The 21349-nt window shown below is 37.9% G+C and overlaps 1 protein-coding gene across 2 annotated transcripts in view; it reads right to left on the reverse strand.

Annotated features, from left to right (window-relative positions):
• The window catches only part of HLCS (holocarboxylase synthetase), a 132361-nt gene that overhangs the window by 97155 nt on the left and 13857 nt on the right, over positions 1-21349 (reverse strand). For both annotated transcript variants that reach the window (XM_049834895.1, XM_049834894.1), the window contains one exon: positions 17260-17442. In XM_049834895.1, the coding sequence (XP_049690852.1) occupies positions 17260-17442 (183 nt within the window). The remainder of the gene's footprint in view (positions 1-17259; positions 17443-21349) is intronic.

Here is a 21349-nt window from a genome sequence, read left to right on the forward strand (position 1 = left end):
AGCAGCCAGTGAGTGAAAGGGGATTCCAGCTCCCAAGGCATATGGCTATATTGTGCATTTCCTAGCCCCTGACTGACTATAGAAAGCGGTAGAATTTAAACTTTTGAATGCTAAAAAGAAAAATAGCCAAGGTCCGGGCAAGAGAGTCTTACAGAAATTAGGACTAAGACTATGACATCCTACCCAGACTACACTTCTGAAATCAAGAACTTTGCCAGAATGAAGCAAAAGCTTTAAGAGACTGAAAACGAGTTCTGCACACATCCACTCCAAAGACGAACTTTTAACTGATTAAATATGAACCACCTTTGTTGAAGGCCCATAATTAATAGTCCCAAACCAGAGGGTTAACTTCTAAAACCAAATTGTCTTGAGGGAAAAAGTTTCATGGATTACTTCAATCAGTACTAAAAAGCAAAAAAAGAGTTTAAAATGCATTTCCCGAATAGTTCCACACAAACTAATGAACTCAAGCTACAGACAAAGTCTGTATACTCAGTCCGTGACACCTAGTGATTAATTTATCCTTGCTTAAATAGGGACAATTTGGGTCTCTGTTTCTTGAACTTAATAGCTGGGGAAACAGGATAATGAGAACAAAGCAATTATTATTTAATTTTGAGTTTAAAGTTTGATGTGTACTTTCAGTTTGTCAAGCTAGTGTTATTACATAAATCAGGAACATGACAGTGGCTGCAAAAGTAACATTCTACCAGCAAATAATCATGTGTCTAAGAGGAAGAGACATCCTTGAACAGATGGAGAAACTGTTTTGTATGCAGCAATAGGGATAGCAGTAATTGTAGTAAGGTTTACTGCGGTTCAAAAATGTCTAATTTGCTACTCTTGGACTGCTAACTGGAGACCATGATTAGACCGAGTGGATCGCATAGGATAGAAAAAAACCTTGAAAATTATTTAGAGAAGACTGAAGTCCACTCCCACCTCCAAAAGGAAATGGTTACTACAGAGATAACAAAAGCATATCCTTATCGTTGCTATCTATTGATAAGTACCATTTGACTGAAATACCAAATTAAACATTGTTGCTTTCCAGATGTTGCCTATGGCTAAAACAGATAGAAGGAAAAGCTTCCCATAATTGCAAGAGCTGATGAACTTTTCTTTCAAATGAAAAAGCAACTAATGCTTGGCAGAAAGGGGCAGCTCATGTCAAAAGCCGCTGCTGCTCAAACGATATGAATACAAGGACAAAGCAGCAGCCATATCAATATAATATGCCCCTTTAAATCTGCACCTTTTCTCCAACAGTGGCCAGCAGCAGATGCACGAGAGAAAAACACAGCAAGCATAAGGTAATTAACTCCTCTTCTAGCAATCTACATCATAAGGATTTGTGAGCCAAAGAGCATATGCCTCAGTTCCAATGAAGTATTCTACCATGAAAGACTGTAATCTTTTGAACTCAATTCAAAACATTCCTGATATCAACTACACTCACTTAAAATAATGACAGACGTATTCTAAAGACAAAAGTACAAGCTTAAATATTTTCAGGTACTTCTAACAAAACCTCAGGAATTCAAACAGGCAGCCCAAATATTTATGGTAATTTGCAGCTTATACTGCTTATGGTAACTTTGGGAAAGTGCCCCTCTCTCAATAAGAAGCAAAACATAAGAGTAAGCATTTGCTTTCAGCTACTGTTTTTTCTTTTCCATCAGCTAATACATTGTACTAATACACCAATACGTAAAATGCAGTCAAAAAATGGAAAACTAATTAGATAACTTTTATCTCTGCAGCTGCTGTTCCTGTCAGGTAGCTGTGGTACATGAACTAGTCGTAATACCAACAATTCCATTTTGGAAAGAAAAAAAGTATATCTTCCAGACCAGAAAAATGCATGGATAATTGCTTATTTCATGTAATGAGTTCTAAAGTCAAAACATGCCATATGTAATTTTTTACTTAAATCTTGACGATTATGCATAAAACACAATTATTTTTCCTTATCTTACAAAAGAATTTCAGAAATACCTCCTGGAATTAATTTTCGTCAATTTTGACTACATTGAAATGCTGAGACATGCTCCCACAACATAGTTCTCTCCATCTTAAAATTCAGAGGATGTTAAGATGTTTTTCAGTTCCTAAAAGTTGTCTTTACACAGTAAGTAGAGCTCATCCAGGCACAGTTCTTTAAAGCAGAGGAGATGGTGATACACCCTCCTTTCAAATAATTTTTATAACGAGAACAATGTAACTTTTTCTACTGAAGTTATGACCTACTTAATCAGTTGAAAGATAAGTTACAAAAGAAATGATGACCAATTACTTTGTTGCAAGTGTAACGTCAAAAAAGATATGACAAACAGAAAAAAAGGAAGCATATACATACTATTCAGTGTACTATAATACACATTATATCCATAATCTCCCTTCACATTTGGATCTTAGCAAATAAAAGTCACCTTATCGTTATTTAGATTCTCTCTCTGGAGTTGTTAAAGCATGGTATTCCCTTTATATTAAGTCCATATTGAAGGGCAAGAAGCTGAGCAAAAATCTAGGTGGTTTGTCTGAAGAATGTTTTGAGACTGGGCAGTCTGTGTACCCACTTCTAGAGACTTAAGTTTTTAAAATTATCTATTGTTCTGTCTTCAAATCTTAGTTTTCACCATGAGCTAAAATCGTAAATTCATTATGGCCTCTAGTACTCTTAAACTGCAGTAGAGATTCTCACCCGTGTTAAAACAAGTAGGGACAGACTACTAGTCTCCTCAAAACTGATCCTGCTAAGGCTTGGCTTTAACAATTATTTTAATTATACATTTATTCAGTTTTTACAAATTAAGAAGGGTATTTTGAACTGCTTTCTGAAGTAGTACTTAAAATATTCCTTAACTAAGTTCAACAGTACAATTTAGTACATACTTGAGAAACAATCCACGCTAGATAAGGAAAGTGATTCTCAATAAAGCAAGCTGTAAAAATCAAATGCTGTCCTGTATCTTACATCCTAGTGAAATGATCAGTCCAAAGTAGCACAAATTTTATAGCTAAAATTATTAGATATGCATTATAATATCTAGCAGCTGTAGGGAAGGCTTGAAAATGCAGTAATACAAGTTGTTTTCTGTATGGTCAAGTCTTGCTCCTTACCTCTGCCTCTTCAGCTGTTGCCCCATTCCCCTCTCTCCTCCTCCCACATAGAGTCTGTCTTCTCTTTCATCTGGTATCAAACTAGATCCACTAGCTCTTCCTCCTGAGATTTTTTTCTCTCAAAAAAGTTCTTACCCTCATCAGTCAAGGAGCATGCTCCAATTTACACACTAGATGAGTAACTCCCATCTCAACTCTTCTCAGGGCTGGAGTTCTTCTCCAGGGCCAGTCATCTTCTCTGGGCCTGTGCCACTCTCATAATTTCTACTATATTATGCATTTATTAATGAAGGGGTAAAGAAAGAAGATGACAATATCTGAAACTTGAGGTTGCCAATATGTCTAATAAAATAAGATTATATACAGACTTTTTGAAGATATACATATTAACGCACGTCTACACATATACACAGACTTATAAAAGTCTGTATATATAATTATATACACACGTAGTGCCATACTTAAGTCTAGAACTTCATCACTGCTTTAGATCCTCTAGTGCTTGCACAAGGAAATACTGGCACAGATAAAATGGTGACCAGATGAAATTCTTAAAATCAAATCATGTAATCCTGTGAAACACAGCTTTCTATAATCTAACTGTAAGAATACAGGTTGCCCTGATTGACTTAGCTACAACAGCACTTTTACAGAGGATACTTTTATTGGCAGAAAAAAAATACACGTACCATGAGAACAGACAGAACAAATTTACTCTGATTTTTTCTTCTAAGAAAACCTTGCTTCAATATTCATGTAAATCCTTTGTAATTAATGTCACCACTGCAATTGCCAAGTAACTGAGTACAGTGATTTACTTAACTGGAACACTTGCCACTTGTTGTGAAGACCAACTACAACCCAAATAAAAAAAGCTTTTACATAAAAGTTGTGGTAGAAACTACAGCAAACTTTCTGATTTAAGCTAACAGCTGTTCTTTAATCAGCTTTTCACTCTAAGAACTGCATAATGTCAGCCAGACAGTCACATGCCAAATTCCATTCCCACTGCACCTGGAATGTCAGGATTTCCTCAACATGTCAGAAACCCCAAATCATTTCTCAAAATGAACTATCAAATGATAAATACAACAGAATCTCTAAGACAGTCTCTTCCCTATCAACTGCTGACACAAGTCATGCTTGATAATTTTTTTGCAGTCTTCGTCTTCTTCGACAACAAACTCTGAGAATACTAGAATGTCTTTTAAATTAACAATAATGGTAATTGAAGTCCCATCTTAATTTTCCAGAATAAATTCAGCTTGATAAACTTAAATAATAAGCTTCATGTTGTGGACAATTTTTTTCTGATAACATTGTTGTGTAACTGAATTGTCAAAGAATAGTTAGGAGTTAAAGAAATACATTCAGAAGACCTCAATGTAGTAAATGCACTGTTTCAAAAACAGCTCAAGTTTGCAGTTTTATGTTTTTTGAAGAGCAATATAAGGAGACACTTCTTTTTTCCTCTTGGTTATATACTTTTATTCAATGTTTCCCTTTAATTAAAATAGATAATGTTATATCAACTAGCCATAACTTGTTTAAAAGTAAAGATACAAAAGAAGTACTAATTAAATTGTTAGATAACCAGTATAACGATTTCTCATTGTGGAAATGTATCGTCATTTCTGAGCAACGGTAACATGATAGCATCTCACAGGACTCCAGCTGATGCCAAGCCTGTTCTCATTTTCCCAGTCTCACTTACATAAATTAGCTACAGGCCCCACTGACAGTCAGAGAATCTCAAGTTTTTTATGTTTGGAAATACTCCACTTTTGTCAGATCTTTACCAGTGAGGTCATAGTAAATGAACTGATGCCAAATTGCCACGGATCTCCAGAGCGTTTGTCACAAGTTATGGATTCTTGCTATCTAAAATCACCCATCTGCTCAAAGGCAGTACCCTGAACCCTGACTGCAAAAGGTTTATTGGTTACAACTTTTGAGTGCTGAAACAAAATCCAAGACCAGTCACTTTAATTACTGCCTTCACATTAAGATAGAATGTGTGCCTGTGTTAGACACAGAGCCAACATGAATTTGGATTAGTCTGCCACTGTGGATTTTACTTTTTTTTATTTAGATTCCTATTACAAACTCCAAGATAAACTGAAACTGAGAAAACTCAGCCTCACATACTGGCTAGCAATCCTTTATGCTGAGTGACCTATACTCAAGAAAGGGTACTCAATCCTAATGCTATTCTTTATCATTTCAGGAGTAAGAAGTTAGCAGAAGACATGAACATCAAGCTCACAAATTTTTTAAATATATATTACGTAAGCCATTCTGAAAGGATAATAAATTTTTCCATTCTCTACAGTACAGAAAGAACATGCCTACTGAAGAAAGTGGTTGTGAAGTGTCATGCACACTGACTTGAAGCAAGCCTTGAAACATGATAGAATACACTTCAATGAGTGGCACTTTGGTCAGGTGCCAGCACATAATAATTTCATATCACAGTTAGCTTTACAATAAGATTAAACCCTACTCAGTACAAAAAGCATTAACTTTTAGTTCTCACAGCAGCATGAAGACCCTTTTTACGGAGATTGCTATAAACAAGATATTTTCTTTCATTCCTCAAAACTTCTTGCGTTTTCCAAACAATCGTCAAAAACATTTATTGAATCAATACATAGCCAAAAAGTTGTTTACAAACCATAATGCAACATAAGTATGCTATTCATTATTATGTGCCTACAAACATGATTCATGGTTGTTTAACATAAACCGCATGCTTGCTGCTATCATGCAAGAAGAAAAACACGTTTTTAACTATAAAAGTGTAAAATAAAGGCAATGTTTGCCAGATTTCTCTTCCCCTCTCCCCCAAATATATGGTAAATATTCCCTGAAGATAAACAACAGAAAAGCAAAAGGTAGCTTTAGCAACCACCTGGAATTACTTGGCTCCACATTTGGAATCCCCTTCACCTCCCATCAAGATTTCTTAATTGAAAATTTTTTACTGTATTTTGACACTACATACCATCAATTCCTGTGGAATTTAAAATGCCGTTTTAAAATTGAGGAAATATTATACACGACAGTCTCTGCAAATATGCAAAGATATTTTAATGCAAATCTATATACAACACATTATGCATAAAATGTTTTCCATCCTTTCCTTAACTTTTGCGTTACTGTGTGTGATCTAAATCCAGCTCATAAGTGACCCCTAGTGGTAGGACACCTTGCCCTCACTAAAGGAGATATATTAAAAGCCACAACTGCATCCAGCTTTTGAGAACAATAGAGATTCTTGGTGGTTTAATATAATGCCAACATTAATTTACCTCAGCTGGGCAGGGACGCTGATCAATACTGGAGTCTCATCGTGTGGTGAATGCACTGAAAATACCTGCAGCATGCCAGCCTTTCTTCAATAAACAGCTCCAGGAGAAGTCTGAAGAAACTTTTATGAGTGAACAAATTAAGAGATAATTTAGCCTTCTAATACTTGCAGGAGCCAGCATGATCAAAGCTCAACTGTCCGTCAGATCCTGAGCCTGGTCTACCGAGTTAGGACCCAGGAAAAACAATCTCTATTGAACACTAATTTTGTCTCAGAAGTTAGTAAAAAACCTTTTATATTTTCATAGCCATTTTGCTCTGTAAGACTGGTTAAAAAAAAAACAGCCTCTGAGCACAGAGCTGGGAAAGCCTAGTTTGCTGTAACTGTGTCTCATAGTTCAAATGCAATAGCCCTCATCGTCTTTTTCTTCATGCCTTCTACATATAGTCACTAGTACCATTTCCAATATCTCCCACACCTCTTCTCTCTCTATCCTTTCTCAACAGGGCCAGCTAAATGCTTCTCAGCGGCATAGGCAAAATGTTTAAGAACAAAACAAGCAAGGCTCCAGTCAACAGCAGAGACCCGAAAATTCAGAAAGCATTGCCCTTCCCTGTGCTCCTCCCTTATTTGGGGAAGGGGAGCTGTTAGGAGAAGGAGCCAGTTCAATGTCACACCAATGTTCTTTCTGCGAGAGCAGCATGCTGCTTCCCTTGGCACACTCTCATCACCTCTTTCAGCTATGGGGAAGAATATAGGTGTGGGGCAGCCAATCTATAGTTACCTGTTGCTGTTCATGTCATTGCAGCTCCCCGTAAGATCACCTATGCAGTTATACATAGACCTGGTATCACTCTACCACATCTACCCTGCATCCCCAAGCTCCCACACCTCAACTCCCCATGACACCCCTTTCCTCCCTTCAACACACACAGTCCCTCACAAGTTCCTGCCTCTTTACTACCACTCGTCCTGCCAGCTGGAAGAGGAGCAAAAGAGGGTGGGTGCTTCTGTCAGAGCAGTGTTTAGGCAGACTGGCAGTCCCATAGCATCCCTTTATTGCCAGGCAAGAATGACAGGCTGCCTTCGCATACAACTTGCTTTCAAAGGCATTGTGGCCTGGACTGTATCTCATAAAATTTGCTACAGAAACTCAGCTTCTTTTAAGCTTTTACCTCTAACAAATAGTTGGAACTATTTAAACTGGAACTAAAAGGTTAAAAGTTTTACTGAAGAACTGGCAGATCTGTTGGGAAACTACACTAACAAACATACACAGAATAACAGAAGACTGAGGAGAAAGAAGAAAGATGCATTAAAATATACAGTACCTATTCCACCTCCGTCTACTACTTGACTGTATGACAAGTTTTACAAAACTCTTCACTGAAGTACAAAAAGAAATATCACTGAAGAAACAAAACCCAGTATCTTGGTTCCCATCTGCAGATTTCCTTCTCTTCCCCTTTCTATCCATCCTCACTCATGCTGCACCTACCTTCAAGTCCTGTAGTTCATCCTACTGCTGTATGCTAGAGAGGGTAAGGAGAGAAAAGAGGAGCATCCCTCCTCTCGGTTTCTCTATTAAGTTACCACAGATCAAGAAATTACCCTGTGCTTAGTAAGCCACAGTAACTGCCCGTAATAATTCTCTTAGCCATTCACAAGTGTGAAGTAAAAACACATCGTCTTAAATCTCTACAATTTATTCCACCATGCCATTGAGTTCTCTCTTCTTATGCCCAGCAATATGACAGAGCTGGTGCCCTAAAAGCCCTATGCAGCCTAAGCACTTCTGAGACTGGCCTTTTTCCATGCTGAACCTGCAGAGATTTAGCTGGCAAACTTCTTGCCTCTGCAAGTGGGCACAAACCAGGAACCTGCAGGGGCTCACACCTCAGTCAGGGTGGCATTAGCTCTCAGAAGAATGGCTTTCTGCACTCCTCTGACCAAGAGGGCTCTGAACTGTCAAAGTAGGAGATAGTCCCTATGTACCTTCATTATCTTGAGTGCTGATGGAGCTGGGGGGGGGCGGGGAAGGAGCTACTGACTGTCAAATAACCATCCCCTCTTAGAGGGCCATTCCTTTCAGAACCACACACTTAAATACCAGCAAACAGTAGGGACTATTATTAGAATCCAGACATTGATACAAAGAGTTTTTCAATGAATGACAACAACACTGAAATAGTTTTGGTTTATGATCGGTGTGATCCTTCTGGCTTTGCAAGTTTTGTTATAAAGAAACAAAAGTTAATCTGAGGAGGGGAGGGGGAAGAACACAAACCAAAAGCAAACCCACCCTCCTTGCACACACATACAGCTCAAAGCCTTGCAAGCTAACGAATAACTTTACATTTACTGTGGGGAAAAAACCCCAAACACATGGAGTTAAATTACAAATATTTTTTTAATTTATAGTACTTTGTTATCAGTCCTTGGGTTAAGTTTTACAGACAAATTCTTCAGAAAGCCACTTAAGAGAAAAAGCATACTACCTGTCAGAACTCAAATGGTTTGCCAAATGCACTGCACTGCCTAACCAGCCTAGTAGAAACACAGCTTTTAACAGCAAAAAGAGTTCCACACATGGCATACATTAAATCCATTTCCCAAAAAGAATAAGCTGCTCCAGCAAATACACATTTTTACTGGTACAGATGCACTTACATTGCTGTATCTACTTTTTCTTTTTCCTGAAGCAACTTTGCCATAAAAGACATTTTCAATCCTAGCCAAGAGACAAACTGGCAAAGCTTTCAAGTACAGACAAAGATTTCTGGCAACAATGCACTGTTTGTTTGAAATAATACATAGAGTATGTTAACAAAAGTAAAAAATATTAGATACAGACTATTTATCAGTGATCAACAGAATCATTTCAGATGTCTCATGTGGTGTGCTTTTCATTCAACATTTTTCCTCAGCTCTTGGGTTACTTCTGAGCTAGACCAAAGAGCAAATTTCATTTCTGGAATAAATACTTCCAAAGGGCTCTTGCCTTTTGTCTTATGGCCTAAAAGACAGGGATGATGCTTATGGTTTGAGGATGATAGGAGAAAATAAGGGAGTCTCCTGTTCTGTAGATTATACATTTTTGTTTCACTTTTAAGTGTGAAAACTTGGATAGCAATAAAAATACGGCTCTGGAGTTTCAGTATAACTATCCATGATTTTAGCACTGGAAATTTTTTTTAAAACTCTGAAGTTTCATAGTTGAATCTCAAGTTCTACAATACACATTAATATGCACGGAAATATTTCAGAAACAATTGTCTCAAAATGTACCCTGAAATCTAGGTTCATTATAGTGTTAGCTGAGAGTTCAAATTTCCCATCCTCAAAGAAAGACTTATTCAGGATAAAGTAACTTCATACTCTTTTAGCTGACATAATGGACTTGGAATTTAAAAACAGCCGATGCAATCACAGAATCAAAACTGCAGCTCAAGACACGTAAATTCGGTCCAACTGAATTCTGATTGTGCCGTAGTGTACCAAGTTATTAAAAAACACAAAGTTGTCTTCCCACTGCATTACCCTTGTGAGCGCAGTATTCTGTATCTCAAAGTGTCTTTTAAAGGAAAGTTTGAATTTCAAAGAGGTACGTTCAATTGTACTTTTTAATTATTCTTTCCACCTCTAATAAACAAGAGTTAAACCCCTCAACTTCAAGCTTCAGCCAATATGTTTGTATTGACTGTTTATTATTCTGGAAGAACATACCGTTTAAAAGACAGTTAATAGCTGAGCCGAAGTAATGAAGACTGATTACATTTCATCATTTGGCCGCCATCCATTTGGAAGATATTGAAAAAAGTGACTCAGCCTAACACAGCCTGAGGAGTTAGCAGTCAAGTTTATGAGGCTTCAGATCAGCAACTGTGTGGGTATAATACACTTTCTAATGGAAATAATCACTCTTCTGACAAATATCTCTCATTCTTCAAGGAGTGAATTCTTGTTTTGAAGCCTAGAAGATGTTATGCTGAAACTTATGGCAATAAAATACAGTCCTAGCATTTATGTCTGAAAAATTATCCTTCAAGATGGCAATGTGAAAGAGTAAATATTTGAGCGTTTAAAGGCAAAGCTGCAGAAAAAATCAGATCTCTATGCTTGAAGCTGCCACTGAACATATGGGTGCCAGACAACAGGCTTAGAGTGATCACCATTTGTTTCAACACTGAGTTCACCCTGCACCACAGTGACACAGAATTTTCTTTTTACAGGAATGTACAAGTCTACAATTTGCTTAACTGCTTTACACTGGGTTGAGGAAAGAAGAAAAGAAAAAGGTTCTATGTTTCAGTACCAATACTTGTCTCTAAAATTACATTTAGCACCAACAAGTTCTGCAGATTTAACTAAACTGCACTAAACTAATTAAAGGCAAGTAACCTGTCTTTCATACTATATTGCTCTTGGTTCAAACACTACCTTCATTGTTGTTGTAGCACTGTATCAATATAATACAGATTTTTCCCAGTTAACCGAATTTAAAAATGTCCGTATGTGTGTATCTGAAGCAAACCACACTTGCAAGCCTTAGTGCAAAAAGTCTTGTGATGAAAGAGTTGCCTCAAGTGCTGTTACTTTCCAGGCCCCCTACTTTACACTCTATTTACAAGAAAGGAGATCAGGAATAAAAAGTGCACACCGTCACAGCAATCACTCAACACCATCAGCAGCAAGCACTAGCTGAGGATCGACTAGCATAATTCTACATGGTAAGACCTAGACCTCTTAACAGATGGACATTATCATCCAGTATTCAGATACCAGAGCCTTTATTTGAATTCAAAGTCATAATATTACCAGAATTTAAAGCTCAGACTGGTAAAGCCTGTGGACATTTTAAGAAAAAGGCAGGAGAAGAGGAGAGGAAGAGGAGCGGAAGAGGAGCAAGTAAAACTGAAAATCTCCAAGATATGGGAATCAATCACAGCAGTAACATTATTCGAGAACTGCAATACATACAAAAATATAATAAATCATGTTTTCTAGTTTGACATCTCGATTTGATGTTTTAACTTTACTGACAAGTAACCCAAATATTGTTACCCCAACAGTGGTAATAATGGGATCTAATTTCTGCTGTTTAGAAAGATATTCAACAGCTAAAATGAGATTCAGTGCTTATTTAGCACAGCCTCCAACTCATCCTAACTCCAATTTGAATAAAGCACAGCTGGAAATCTCTGCCTGTTTTAGAACAGTATCAGCAACATAAATCTAGTCTGGCTAAGCCATATGCAGTCAAAATATCACTTTTTTAAAAGATTGACCATCCTGTTCCTAATGTATTTTTCTTGAGTGACACAATCTAAATGTGTAATTTTCAGAGTAATTACTGTCAAGGTTTAAATATTTCTTCCCAAGTCTCCTACATTCCACCCTAAAATAAAATTTTCTTTTCATATGCTAAAGGCAAAAAGTGCATTATAAAGTTCGTAACCCCTCATGAAATATTAACAACTGCCCTTCTGAGTCTTTTTTCCAAGAAAGGACACTACATTCAATTTTAATTATGTGTACATTAATTATACCTTTGTTTATTTTTTCATACATCAAAATAACCCCCAGTTTTTATTATATATAAACTTTAAAAAAATAATAAATAACATATATGAAATCCTGGACACTTAAAAGTCAAAATTCAACTCTTCTCCCCAGAATTAGCTGCTTTTTTTTTTTTTTAAGGAATTAAAGAAATTGTCTCCCCAAATCCTAAAGTTACACTGATTTTCAGAAAGCTAATGCCAGTTCTGCTCATATTTCATTGGTTTTTTTAAATCTCCATAGTAAGACTGTGATTTTAAGATACATGATAACAATATAAACTGGAAACTAAAACTTCAAAATGTGAATTCTAAGGAGGAAAAAAAAAAAAAAAATGTCCATCCACCCTTCAGAAACAGCTAAAAATTACATTGCAAAAAGCATTGTCCAAGACCCAGAAAGTGGATGAGAAGATCTGAAAGTCTTGATAATCAAATGTATACCAATCAGCATAATAGATTTGATGGGGTTGTTAACAGCTTTGCAACAACTATGCAAAAAGACACAGATTGTTCAGGAATTGCAGGCAGAGGAAAAGACTAGAGAAGCTATTTATTCATATAATAAAGTTGAGAAAGATTTATTTGATGTCCACAATGTAGTAGAAAATAGGTCTGATGAAGTTCTGAAGTGATAAAGGAGGAAAGGGGATGGGTAAGAGAAGCCACAGAAATCCACAGAACAGGGTACAGCTCTACTGTGAAATGAAGCTTACCAATCAGAAAGAAAAAAAACTAATGAAACTAGCACTTTAAATTTAAAGAATTTAAAAAAAACAACAAAAATTTACATTTTTCCTTAATGGAGTGAAAATGCAGAGCAAAATCAATTATTATTTCTTCCACATAAGCAAAAGGCGCTTGTAGTTTCTAAAATTAATCAGAAAAATCCAACAAGGTTAGGTCTGCAGCAGTTTTTAAACAGTACAGACGCAGCCTCCAGTTTGGGGGTGAGGAATCATTAGTGAACTGCCAACTCTTAAGGAGAAGAGTGTTTGCTCTTGAGGACACTGAGCTTGCTTGATCATTAGTTGACTCACTATGACATTTCTTATTGCAGGGAAGCATAAGAAAATCATCCAAAAAATCATTTGCTGTCAATGAGCATTAATTGGATAATCTCTCAGGGAAGGAATATACCATCCAGTACATGCCCAGTGACCTGTACTAGACAAGCTCTCCATACAAATAGTGATTAAAAAAAAAAAAAGGAAGTTCAAGAGTACTAGAGCTTGCAAGACAGTTTCCTCTATTTCCAGTACTACTGACTCACTTTGATCTTAAACAAGTTCAAGTATTTCCTCAAATTATTCACCTGTCAGGTACATTTCTGGTTATCTTCTTGCTCTCTAGGAAAGCAGGAAGACCCACGTAGAACATGATGTATGGAGAAAAGTAAATAACTTGTTAGAAAGCTGAACTATTACATACTCCTTCTTCATTTTAATATGCTATCTCTTAATTATTAACAGTGGTTTTTACACACAAGTTGCAACTTCCTCTCACAGAGTATTCTGGAAGTATGTCATGGCTAAAGTGAAAGACACTGAAACAATGACTACACATACCAGCACAGAAAAACTACTATTAAAAAAAACACAAACCCAAACTGTGGAAAAACACCATTTAAAAAACTAATTGTGGTATAAACTTTAACGATACAGTCAGCATACATTGCAAAAATATCTTTTGATAGATAGCCTGCAACCCTGTAATAAGCCACTAGATGGCAAGTTTGGACAGAAATTAGCTAACTTTTTATTCATGGCATGTTTGAAAATTGCACGTGCATAGGAAAGAAACAATCATGAAAAAAGAGTGAAGGAGGAGAACAAAAAAAAGAAAGAGTTCAATAAACTACAAGTCTTCTGTATAGAATGCATTTAATACTAGTAAAAAAGGCTAAATGGTTTTAGTTTTGTTTCCACATTTGCCACACAAATAGATAGTCAATTCTTAACAATTTACTGCTCACAGAGTGGGAAGAACTTGTTTCTTGTTTGGTCACAGACAGCAGCATTGGCTGTAGCAACCACGAGAATCCAAGATCTGGAGGAAGGCTGAGAAGGAAAGCAGCAGAGTTACGTCTTGGGAAAGCAGACTTCAGCTTATGCAGGGAATTGCTAGTTAGGATTCTTTGGAAAGCAACCACAAAGGGGTTAGCAGTACACTACACATCTATAAGAGGATGAGGAAGCTGGGTTTGTTCAGTTTGGTGAAGAGGAGGCTAAGGAGTGATTTAATAACAACCTGTAACTACTTAAGAGAGTTAAAAGAATGACAGAGCCAAATACTTCTTTGTAGTGCCAGACAATATAATAAAGCATCAACAGCCATTAATTGCAGCTTGGGAGGTTCAGGTTGGACAACAGGAAAAAAATTCACTAGAATGGTACAGCAACACTGGAACAGGTTGCACAGACAGGCTGTAGCATGCACCCTTGGAGGCTGTCAAGATTCGACCAGACAAAGGTCATGGCTGACTGATCTAGTGTTGGCAGCAGCCCGGCACCAAGCAGAAGGCTGGATAGAAGCACTTCCGATAGTGTTTTCACCATTGTAAAGTGGAGATGGATCTGGCAGAGTTTGGCAAAGGGCAATCATTCAAGGGGAATTAAAAAAAAAAAAAAAGCTCTCTGCATTTTTAATCAATTGTTACATCCAATCTGAGTTACTATATGAGGGCATTACTTAATGCACCAGTATAAAGCTTTGGCAGTGTTCTGGTTTCAGCTGGGATAGTGTTCATTTTCTTTCTAGTAGCTGGTATAGTGCTATGTTTTGGATTTAGTATGAGAAGAATGTTCATAACACACTGATGTTGTCAGTTGTTGCTAAGTAATGTTTAGACTAAGTCAAGGATTTTTCAGCTTCTCGTGCCCAGCCAGCAAGAAGGCTGGAGGGGCACAAGAAGTTGGGAGAGGACACAGCCAGGACAGCTGACCCAAACTGGCCAAAGGGGTATTCCATACCATGTGATGTCATGCCCAGTATATAAACTGGGGGGAGTTTGCCTGGGGCAGATCGCTGCTCGGGAACTAACTGGGCATCAGTCGGCAAGTGGTGAGCAACTGCATTGTGCATCACTTGTTTCTTGTATATTCCAATTCTTTTATCATTATTATTGTCATTTTATTACTGTTATTACTATCATTATTATTTTCTTCCTGTCCTGTTAACTTGTCTTTATCTCAACACGAGTTTTACTTTTTTTCCCCCAATTCTCTCCCCACCCCACTGGGTGAGGGGGGAGTGCGCGAGCGGCTGCGTGGTGCCTAGTTGCTGGCTGGGGTTAAACCAAGACAGGCAGTATCTTCAGAGACACAGAAAACAAATGCAGATTTGAATTTACAGATACTCCTATTAATAGTATTTCAGTCAGTTTGTCTGGATCTGTTACTGACTTGCCTGCCATACAATGAAGTCACGTATCATATATTCCCAAACTATAAGTTGTGCAATGCTTATCATGCCCACCTTCCAGATTAATGAACAGTGTTTTGAAAAGTACAATCTAAATTTAAATATCATCCAAGTTATTTAAGAACATACAGCTGTAATATGTCACTTTGTTCATTGACTGATCCTGTAGCCAAATAAGGATGTTATATACGATACTCCTGGAAGGAGGCATCCTAGCAGGAGCTTCTATAGTTGAGCTCCACTAAAGACAGGCATCTCATTTCTGTGCTAACGTAAGGGTGGTACAGAAAAGGAGCAGAAATCAGACAAGCATACTAAGAGCAAGTAGTGACAATGCTATATGGCTTGCAAACAACAACCTCAAAGAGCCTGAGCAGCCTGTATTGCTTTTTAATCACCTACTGCTTTACCCCTTCAGATCAATATACCATGTATTTGAAGTCATGTTTAAAAAAAAAAAAGTTAAAATTAATGCTTTATATGTTCTTCACAATACTACAAAGCAACGTCTCAAGTGGAGAAGTCCAGAACAGTCAGCTATTTGAATTACAAGAAGCTATTCTATTTACAGGAAATATTACAACATTCTCAGGAATAAAGTTGTTCTTTGTGTAAACACACACTCTTCCCTACTCACTCAGGTCTTCCACTTTTGGTCTGCCACATCATTCTCCATAGTTTGGGTTTGATCTTTTGTTGTCAGCTTATACAGAACTTTCTACCTCATTTAAAACAACAAGGCCAAGTGCTGGTTCCTGCACTTCGATTACAACAACCCCATGCAATGCTACAAGTTTGGGGAAGAGTGGCTGGAAAGCTGCCCAGCAGAAAAAGACCTGGGGGTGCTGGTTCACAGCCAGCTGAATATGAGCCGGCAGTGTGCTCAGGTGGCCAAGAAGGCCAACAGCATCCTGGCCTGTATCAGAAACAGTGTGGCCAGCAGGAGCAGGGAGGTGATGGTTCCCCTGTACTCAGCACTGGTGAGGCCGCACCTCAAGTACCGTGTTCAGTTTTGGGCCCCTCACTACAGGAAAGACATTGAGGTGCTGGAGCGGGTCCAGAGAAGGGCAACCAAGTTGGTGAGGGGCCTGGAGCACAAGTCTTATGAGGAGTGGCTGAGGGAGCTGGGGTTGTTGAGTCTGGAGAAAAGGAGGCTGAGGGGAGACCTGATCGCTCTCTACAACTACCTGAAAGGAGGCTGTACCGAGGTGGGTGTCACTCTCTTCTCCCAGGTAACAAGTGATAGGACGAAAGGAAACAGCCTCAAGTTGCAGCAGGGGAGGTTTAGATTCGATATTAGGAAAAATTTCTTTACTGAAAGGGTTGTCAGACATTGGAACAGGCTGCCTAGGGAAGTGGTTGAGTCACCATCCCTGGAGGTGTTCAAAAAGCACGTAGACAAGGCACTTCAGGACATGGTTTAGTGGGCATGGTTGATGGTTGGACTCAATGATCTTAAAAGTCTTTTCCAACCTAAACGATTCTATGTCTAAAAGAGAAACAAATCCTGTCTTTTAAATCTGTTCTTTCTGTAGCTTAACACAGCCTTGTGTTTTGATGTTGCAGAAGCATGCAAATAAGCATATCAGTTTTTATCATAAATATAGCAAATATATCTGAAAACTTAACCCTGCACAATTTCCCCATGGTTAAATTCAAAACGACTACTAGCAGGTAACAAAACAGTGACAGAGTAGAAACTAAACTTTTTGCTTACCTGTCATATGTAAACCTCTCCAAACAAAAATACCACATAAGAAACAAGGTATATTTAAGTGAACACTGAATTTGTCTTGTAGGGTAAATCTCAAACAACTGAAACGTAAGCAGAAGCCTTACCTCATCAGAAGAGAGAAGGTAAATAGGTGTTAACATCGGAATTTCACTTAATTCACAACTCAGGCCAAGTGATGTCAGGATCTCCTTGAGAACTTCATATCTCTTAGTATTGCTTATCTTAAGCAAATTAAAATCCTCTTCAGTTTGGACATCCATAGAATTAATATCGAGTTCCAAGTGTGCCTGGCAGGATATGTGCAAAGGGAATAAAAAAAGTATTTTGTTGGTATTACACATTTTTAATGTGGCAGAGAGATAAGCACAACAGTTCCAAAAGCAGCTTTGTCCTGACTGTGGTTGCTGAAATATCCAGTGTTACTAGTGCAATTTAAGAGTTTCTCATGTCTTCATCATATCTATAAAAGTAGGGCTTTATCTTTATAAACTAGGGAACACCTATATATTGATATTTTCTGATTCGGGTATCACAGTTGCCAGTACACTACAGTTTTCTCTGAAGCCTACACAAAATATCCCTTCTTAATAAACTGATCTTCTCCTGGAGGAGTTGTTCAAACCTGTATTTACTAACTTAAACTTCTCCTTCTGCTTTTTGTGCCTGCTAACCACCTAGAACAAACAACAATATTGGTCATATTCTGACTTGTACAAGAGCAGAATTACATTGAAATTGGAAGAGCTTTATCAGAGGTTGCACAAGCTATGCAGAACTCAGGCTGACCAAGTCCTTACTGTGTCACATGAATTAAGTTGCAATCAGTCCAGATAAAGAAATGCTTCTGTCTGAAAGAGAACGAAGAACCCCAGAACACCACCTTGTACAGAATCACTTCTCAAGGCTGAAGCAGATGCTTAAAGGTAGAAATGAACTGCAGAAGAAATTGTGAGGGTTTTTGTGTTTGGTGTTTTTTGTGATTTCTTGTTTTGTTTGTTTTTTAAATAAGTGTTCCAAGATATTTAGAAGCCTTTGTACCCTACTACATGTATATTCATTTAATGAAAATGACAATCTTCATTCATTTATCCAATTTTGCACATTTTAATGGTGTTCTTCATCTGTCATATATGATCTACTTTATTGAAGTATATTCAATATTCAGGGAAATATGCTGAAATGAGGGGGGGAGGGGAGAAGAGAAGAGTACAGAAAAAAGGGAAACAACAAGTCTGCAACAGAATATTTAATGGCTGATGTCACTGTCAGTCCCCTGAAGAGAAAACAATAAGGCTTTTCAAATCCAGACTGGAAGTCATTTAAAATTATAAAATGACACACTAATCCTTTTAATCTGATTTTTTGAAGCTACACTGTAATGCCCTTTTTCTGGGGAAAACCTCTGCAGTATTAAGTTTTACTACAGCAGAAGGGTCAATTTAAACGGTACAGCAAAGCAGGTTTTACCATGGAACTTGCAGAAATGGATAGCAACAGTATCTAATCAATTTTCTAGTACAAGCATACAACACATGGGTGGCAAAGCTTCCTACATAAAGCTATAAACATGCTACTATGTATAACAGAGTTTCCAAAAAGCTACCAGATTTAATCTGATAAACTGATAAGAGATGAAAACACTCCTAAGAAACCTGATGAATATATCTGAATTATGTAATTGCTAGAAGAGTGTATACTACCTGATATGTGAGCAGTTAAATTTGAGTACTCTGGACTCCTGAGAAAGTTCTCATGTAACTAAAATATTGGTAAAAACAGGTCCTAGAACCTTTCATAAAGTTTGTTCAGCTATGCCTCCATTATAGTCCCCATCTACTTAAATACTGGTAAATAAATCTTGCTCTGCTTTTCTCAATGTGCTGCATGATAGCAAACACAGAGTAAGGGAAGTGATATAACTGAGAACAGCCATGCTAAAAAGAAAACATTTACCTCTGCTCCTACTGAGGCTAACTCAAAATGTGCAAGTTGTCTTCAGGCTCACTTTAAAAGTTTTACTATGCAATGGCTGAAATCTCTCTAGATTTAATAGCACAAGTTATACACCCAGGTAAACGCATACTACCAGGGCATAGACTTATTTTCTAAATGTAATGGTACCTCTTATCAGCTTTTCACTCAAAACTTTAGCTAGATATCTTGTGAATATTTAAGTAATCAGTGACCAACATTTACCTTTAACACAGCCATGGAAGCTTCCTCACCCATTATCCAGGAAGACAGAAAGTAACAATAACAAAAAAGATTATGAACACTTAAACTTATCAGTTGTTTAACTTTTTGAGGTGGTGTGGGTTTTGTTTGGTTCTTGGTGTTTTTTTTTTTAACAGAGATCACAATACCCTAACACTGGAGAGGTACTTATTTGCTGGGATATTATTATTCTTAAGTGGAATGAATAGGATTTTGGCTCACTTTAGAGTCCCACACTTCTATCCCCCGTGCTCTGAGCTATTTGTTAGGTGCAGAATGTTATTTAAAAGTTTAAAGCCTGAAAGAAGACTCAGGAAACAAAAAAGCAGGTTTCCAGCAGACTAGATTCCCTCCCCCCACGCCCCCCCAAAAAATAGGAGCATACATAACTGACTGAAAACATGTCAAGGTTTAGAAAATAAAAAAACCAAGTTTTAGAATTTTATTTTTGATTGTAAATAGAAAAAATGCATTCGAATTGAATAAAGGGGGTTTTTAAATGATAGAATGTCTTGGTTTCAGCTGGGATAGAGTTAATTGTTTTCCTAGTAGCTGGTAAGGTGCTAATTTTTGAGTTCAGTATGCAAAGAATGTTGATAACACTGATGTTTTCAGTTGTTGCTAAGCAGTGTTTAGACTATAGTCAAGGATTTTTCAGCTTCTGATGCCCAGCCAGCAAGAAAGCTGGAGGGGCACACGAAGTTGGGAGAGGACACAGCCAGGGCACCTGACCCAAAGTGGCCAACAGGGTATTCCATACCATGGGACGTCACATCTAGTATAGGAACTGGGAGGAGTGGGGGCGGGGGATCGCCGCTCGGGCACTAGCTGGGTGTCGATCAGCGGGTGGTGAGCTATTGCCCTGCGCATCATATGTACATTCCAATCCTTTTATTACTGTTGTTGTCATTTTATTAGTGTTATCATTATTAGTTTCTTCTTTTCTGTTCTATTAAACAGTTCTTATCTCAACCCACGAGTTTTACTTCTTTTTTCCCTGATTTTCTCCCCCATCCCACTGGGGGGGGGGGGGGGAGTGAGTGAGCGGCTGCGTGGTGCTTAGCTGCTGGCTGGAGTTAAACCGCGACACAGAACAGCAAGGCCAACATCATGAACCTAACATCCATCTAGGTATTAGCCTTATTCAAAACACTGCTAAAGAATCCATAAAATGATTCACTTCATTCACAACGCTAAGATACTAAACAGAACATAACTGAGAAAATGGTAGCAATACTAGCGAAAAAAGAACCAACAGACCTAAATCAACAATAGCATTTCAGCGCAGTCAGAGACTAACCTTTATTGCAGAGTCACTTGCTCAAGCAAGAATTGTGCAGTAGTTTTTCTAGACATGGCATGCAACAAGTAATAGAGGCTGGGACTCTCTCATTTGCTAGTCAGATTTCCAGAAGTGCTGGCTACCTTAACCTTAAGAGGAGACATCTTTCAAGTTTCTTGCAAGGTTTATTTTACATCTTCTCCCGACTCTCTGCTTTAACATACTTCATATTTTTACAAGGATGTCTCTTTTTTTATCTTGCCAGTATAAGCTTTCACCCCGAGTCCACGAACAACTCAGCTCTTCCTGTTCCCACTGTGCTAAACAGCCATGCTAAAAAGAAAATGTTTACCTCTGCTCCTACTGAGGCTAACTCAAAATGTGCAAGTGCCTTCATTGGTGGACTCAGGGTGAAAGCTTATACTGTTCCCACCTCCCAAAATCTGCAAAATCCGCAGTTGTATCACTGCACAACTTCTAACAGGCAGAAAAGGATAGCTCTGCTCGTGAAGATGCTTGCTTACTATGCAAACCTGTTCTCTCCTCTACCACCCACTGTGATCTTGCATGATCTACATGTGCATGTCTACGTGGTGAAAACAAGGAAGTGGAACAGCAGTGACATTCTCTACCATTCTTTAAGCTTCCTGAGGATCAAGTGAAAACCATTCTGCATTCAGAGTCCTTGTACATTCACT

This window comes from Accipiter gentilis, chromosome 32 (genome assembly GCF_929443795.1).
Source record: "Accipiter gentilis chromosome 32, bAccGen1.1, whole genome shotgun sequence".
NCBI lineage: Eukaryota > Metazoa > Chordata > Aves > Accipitriformes > Accipitridae > Astur > Astur gentilis.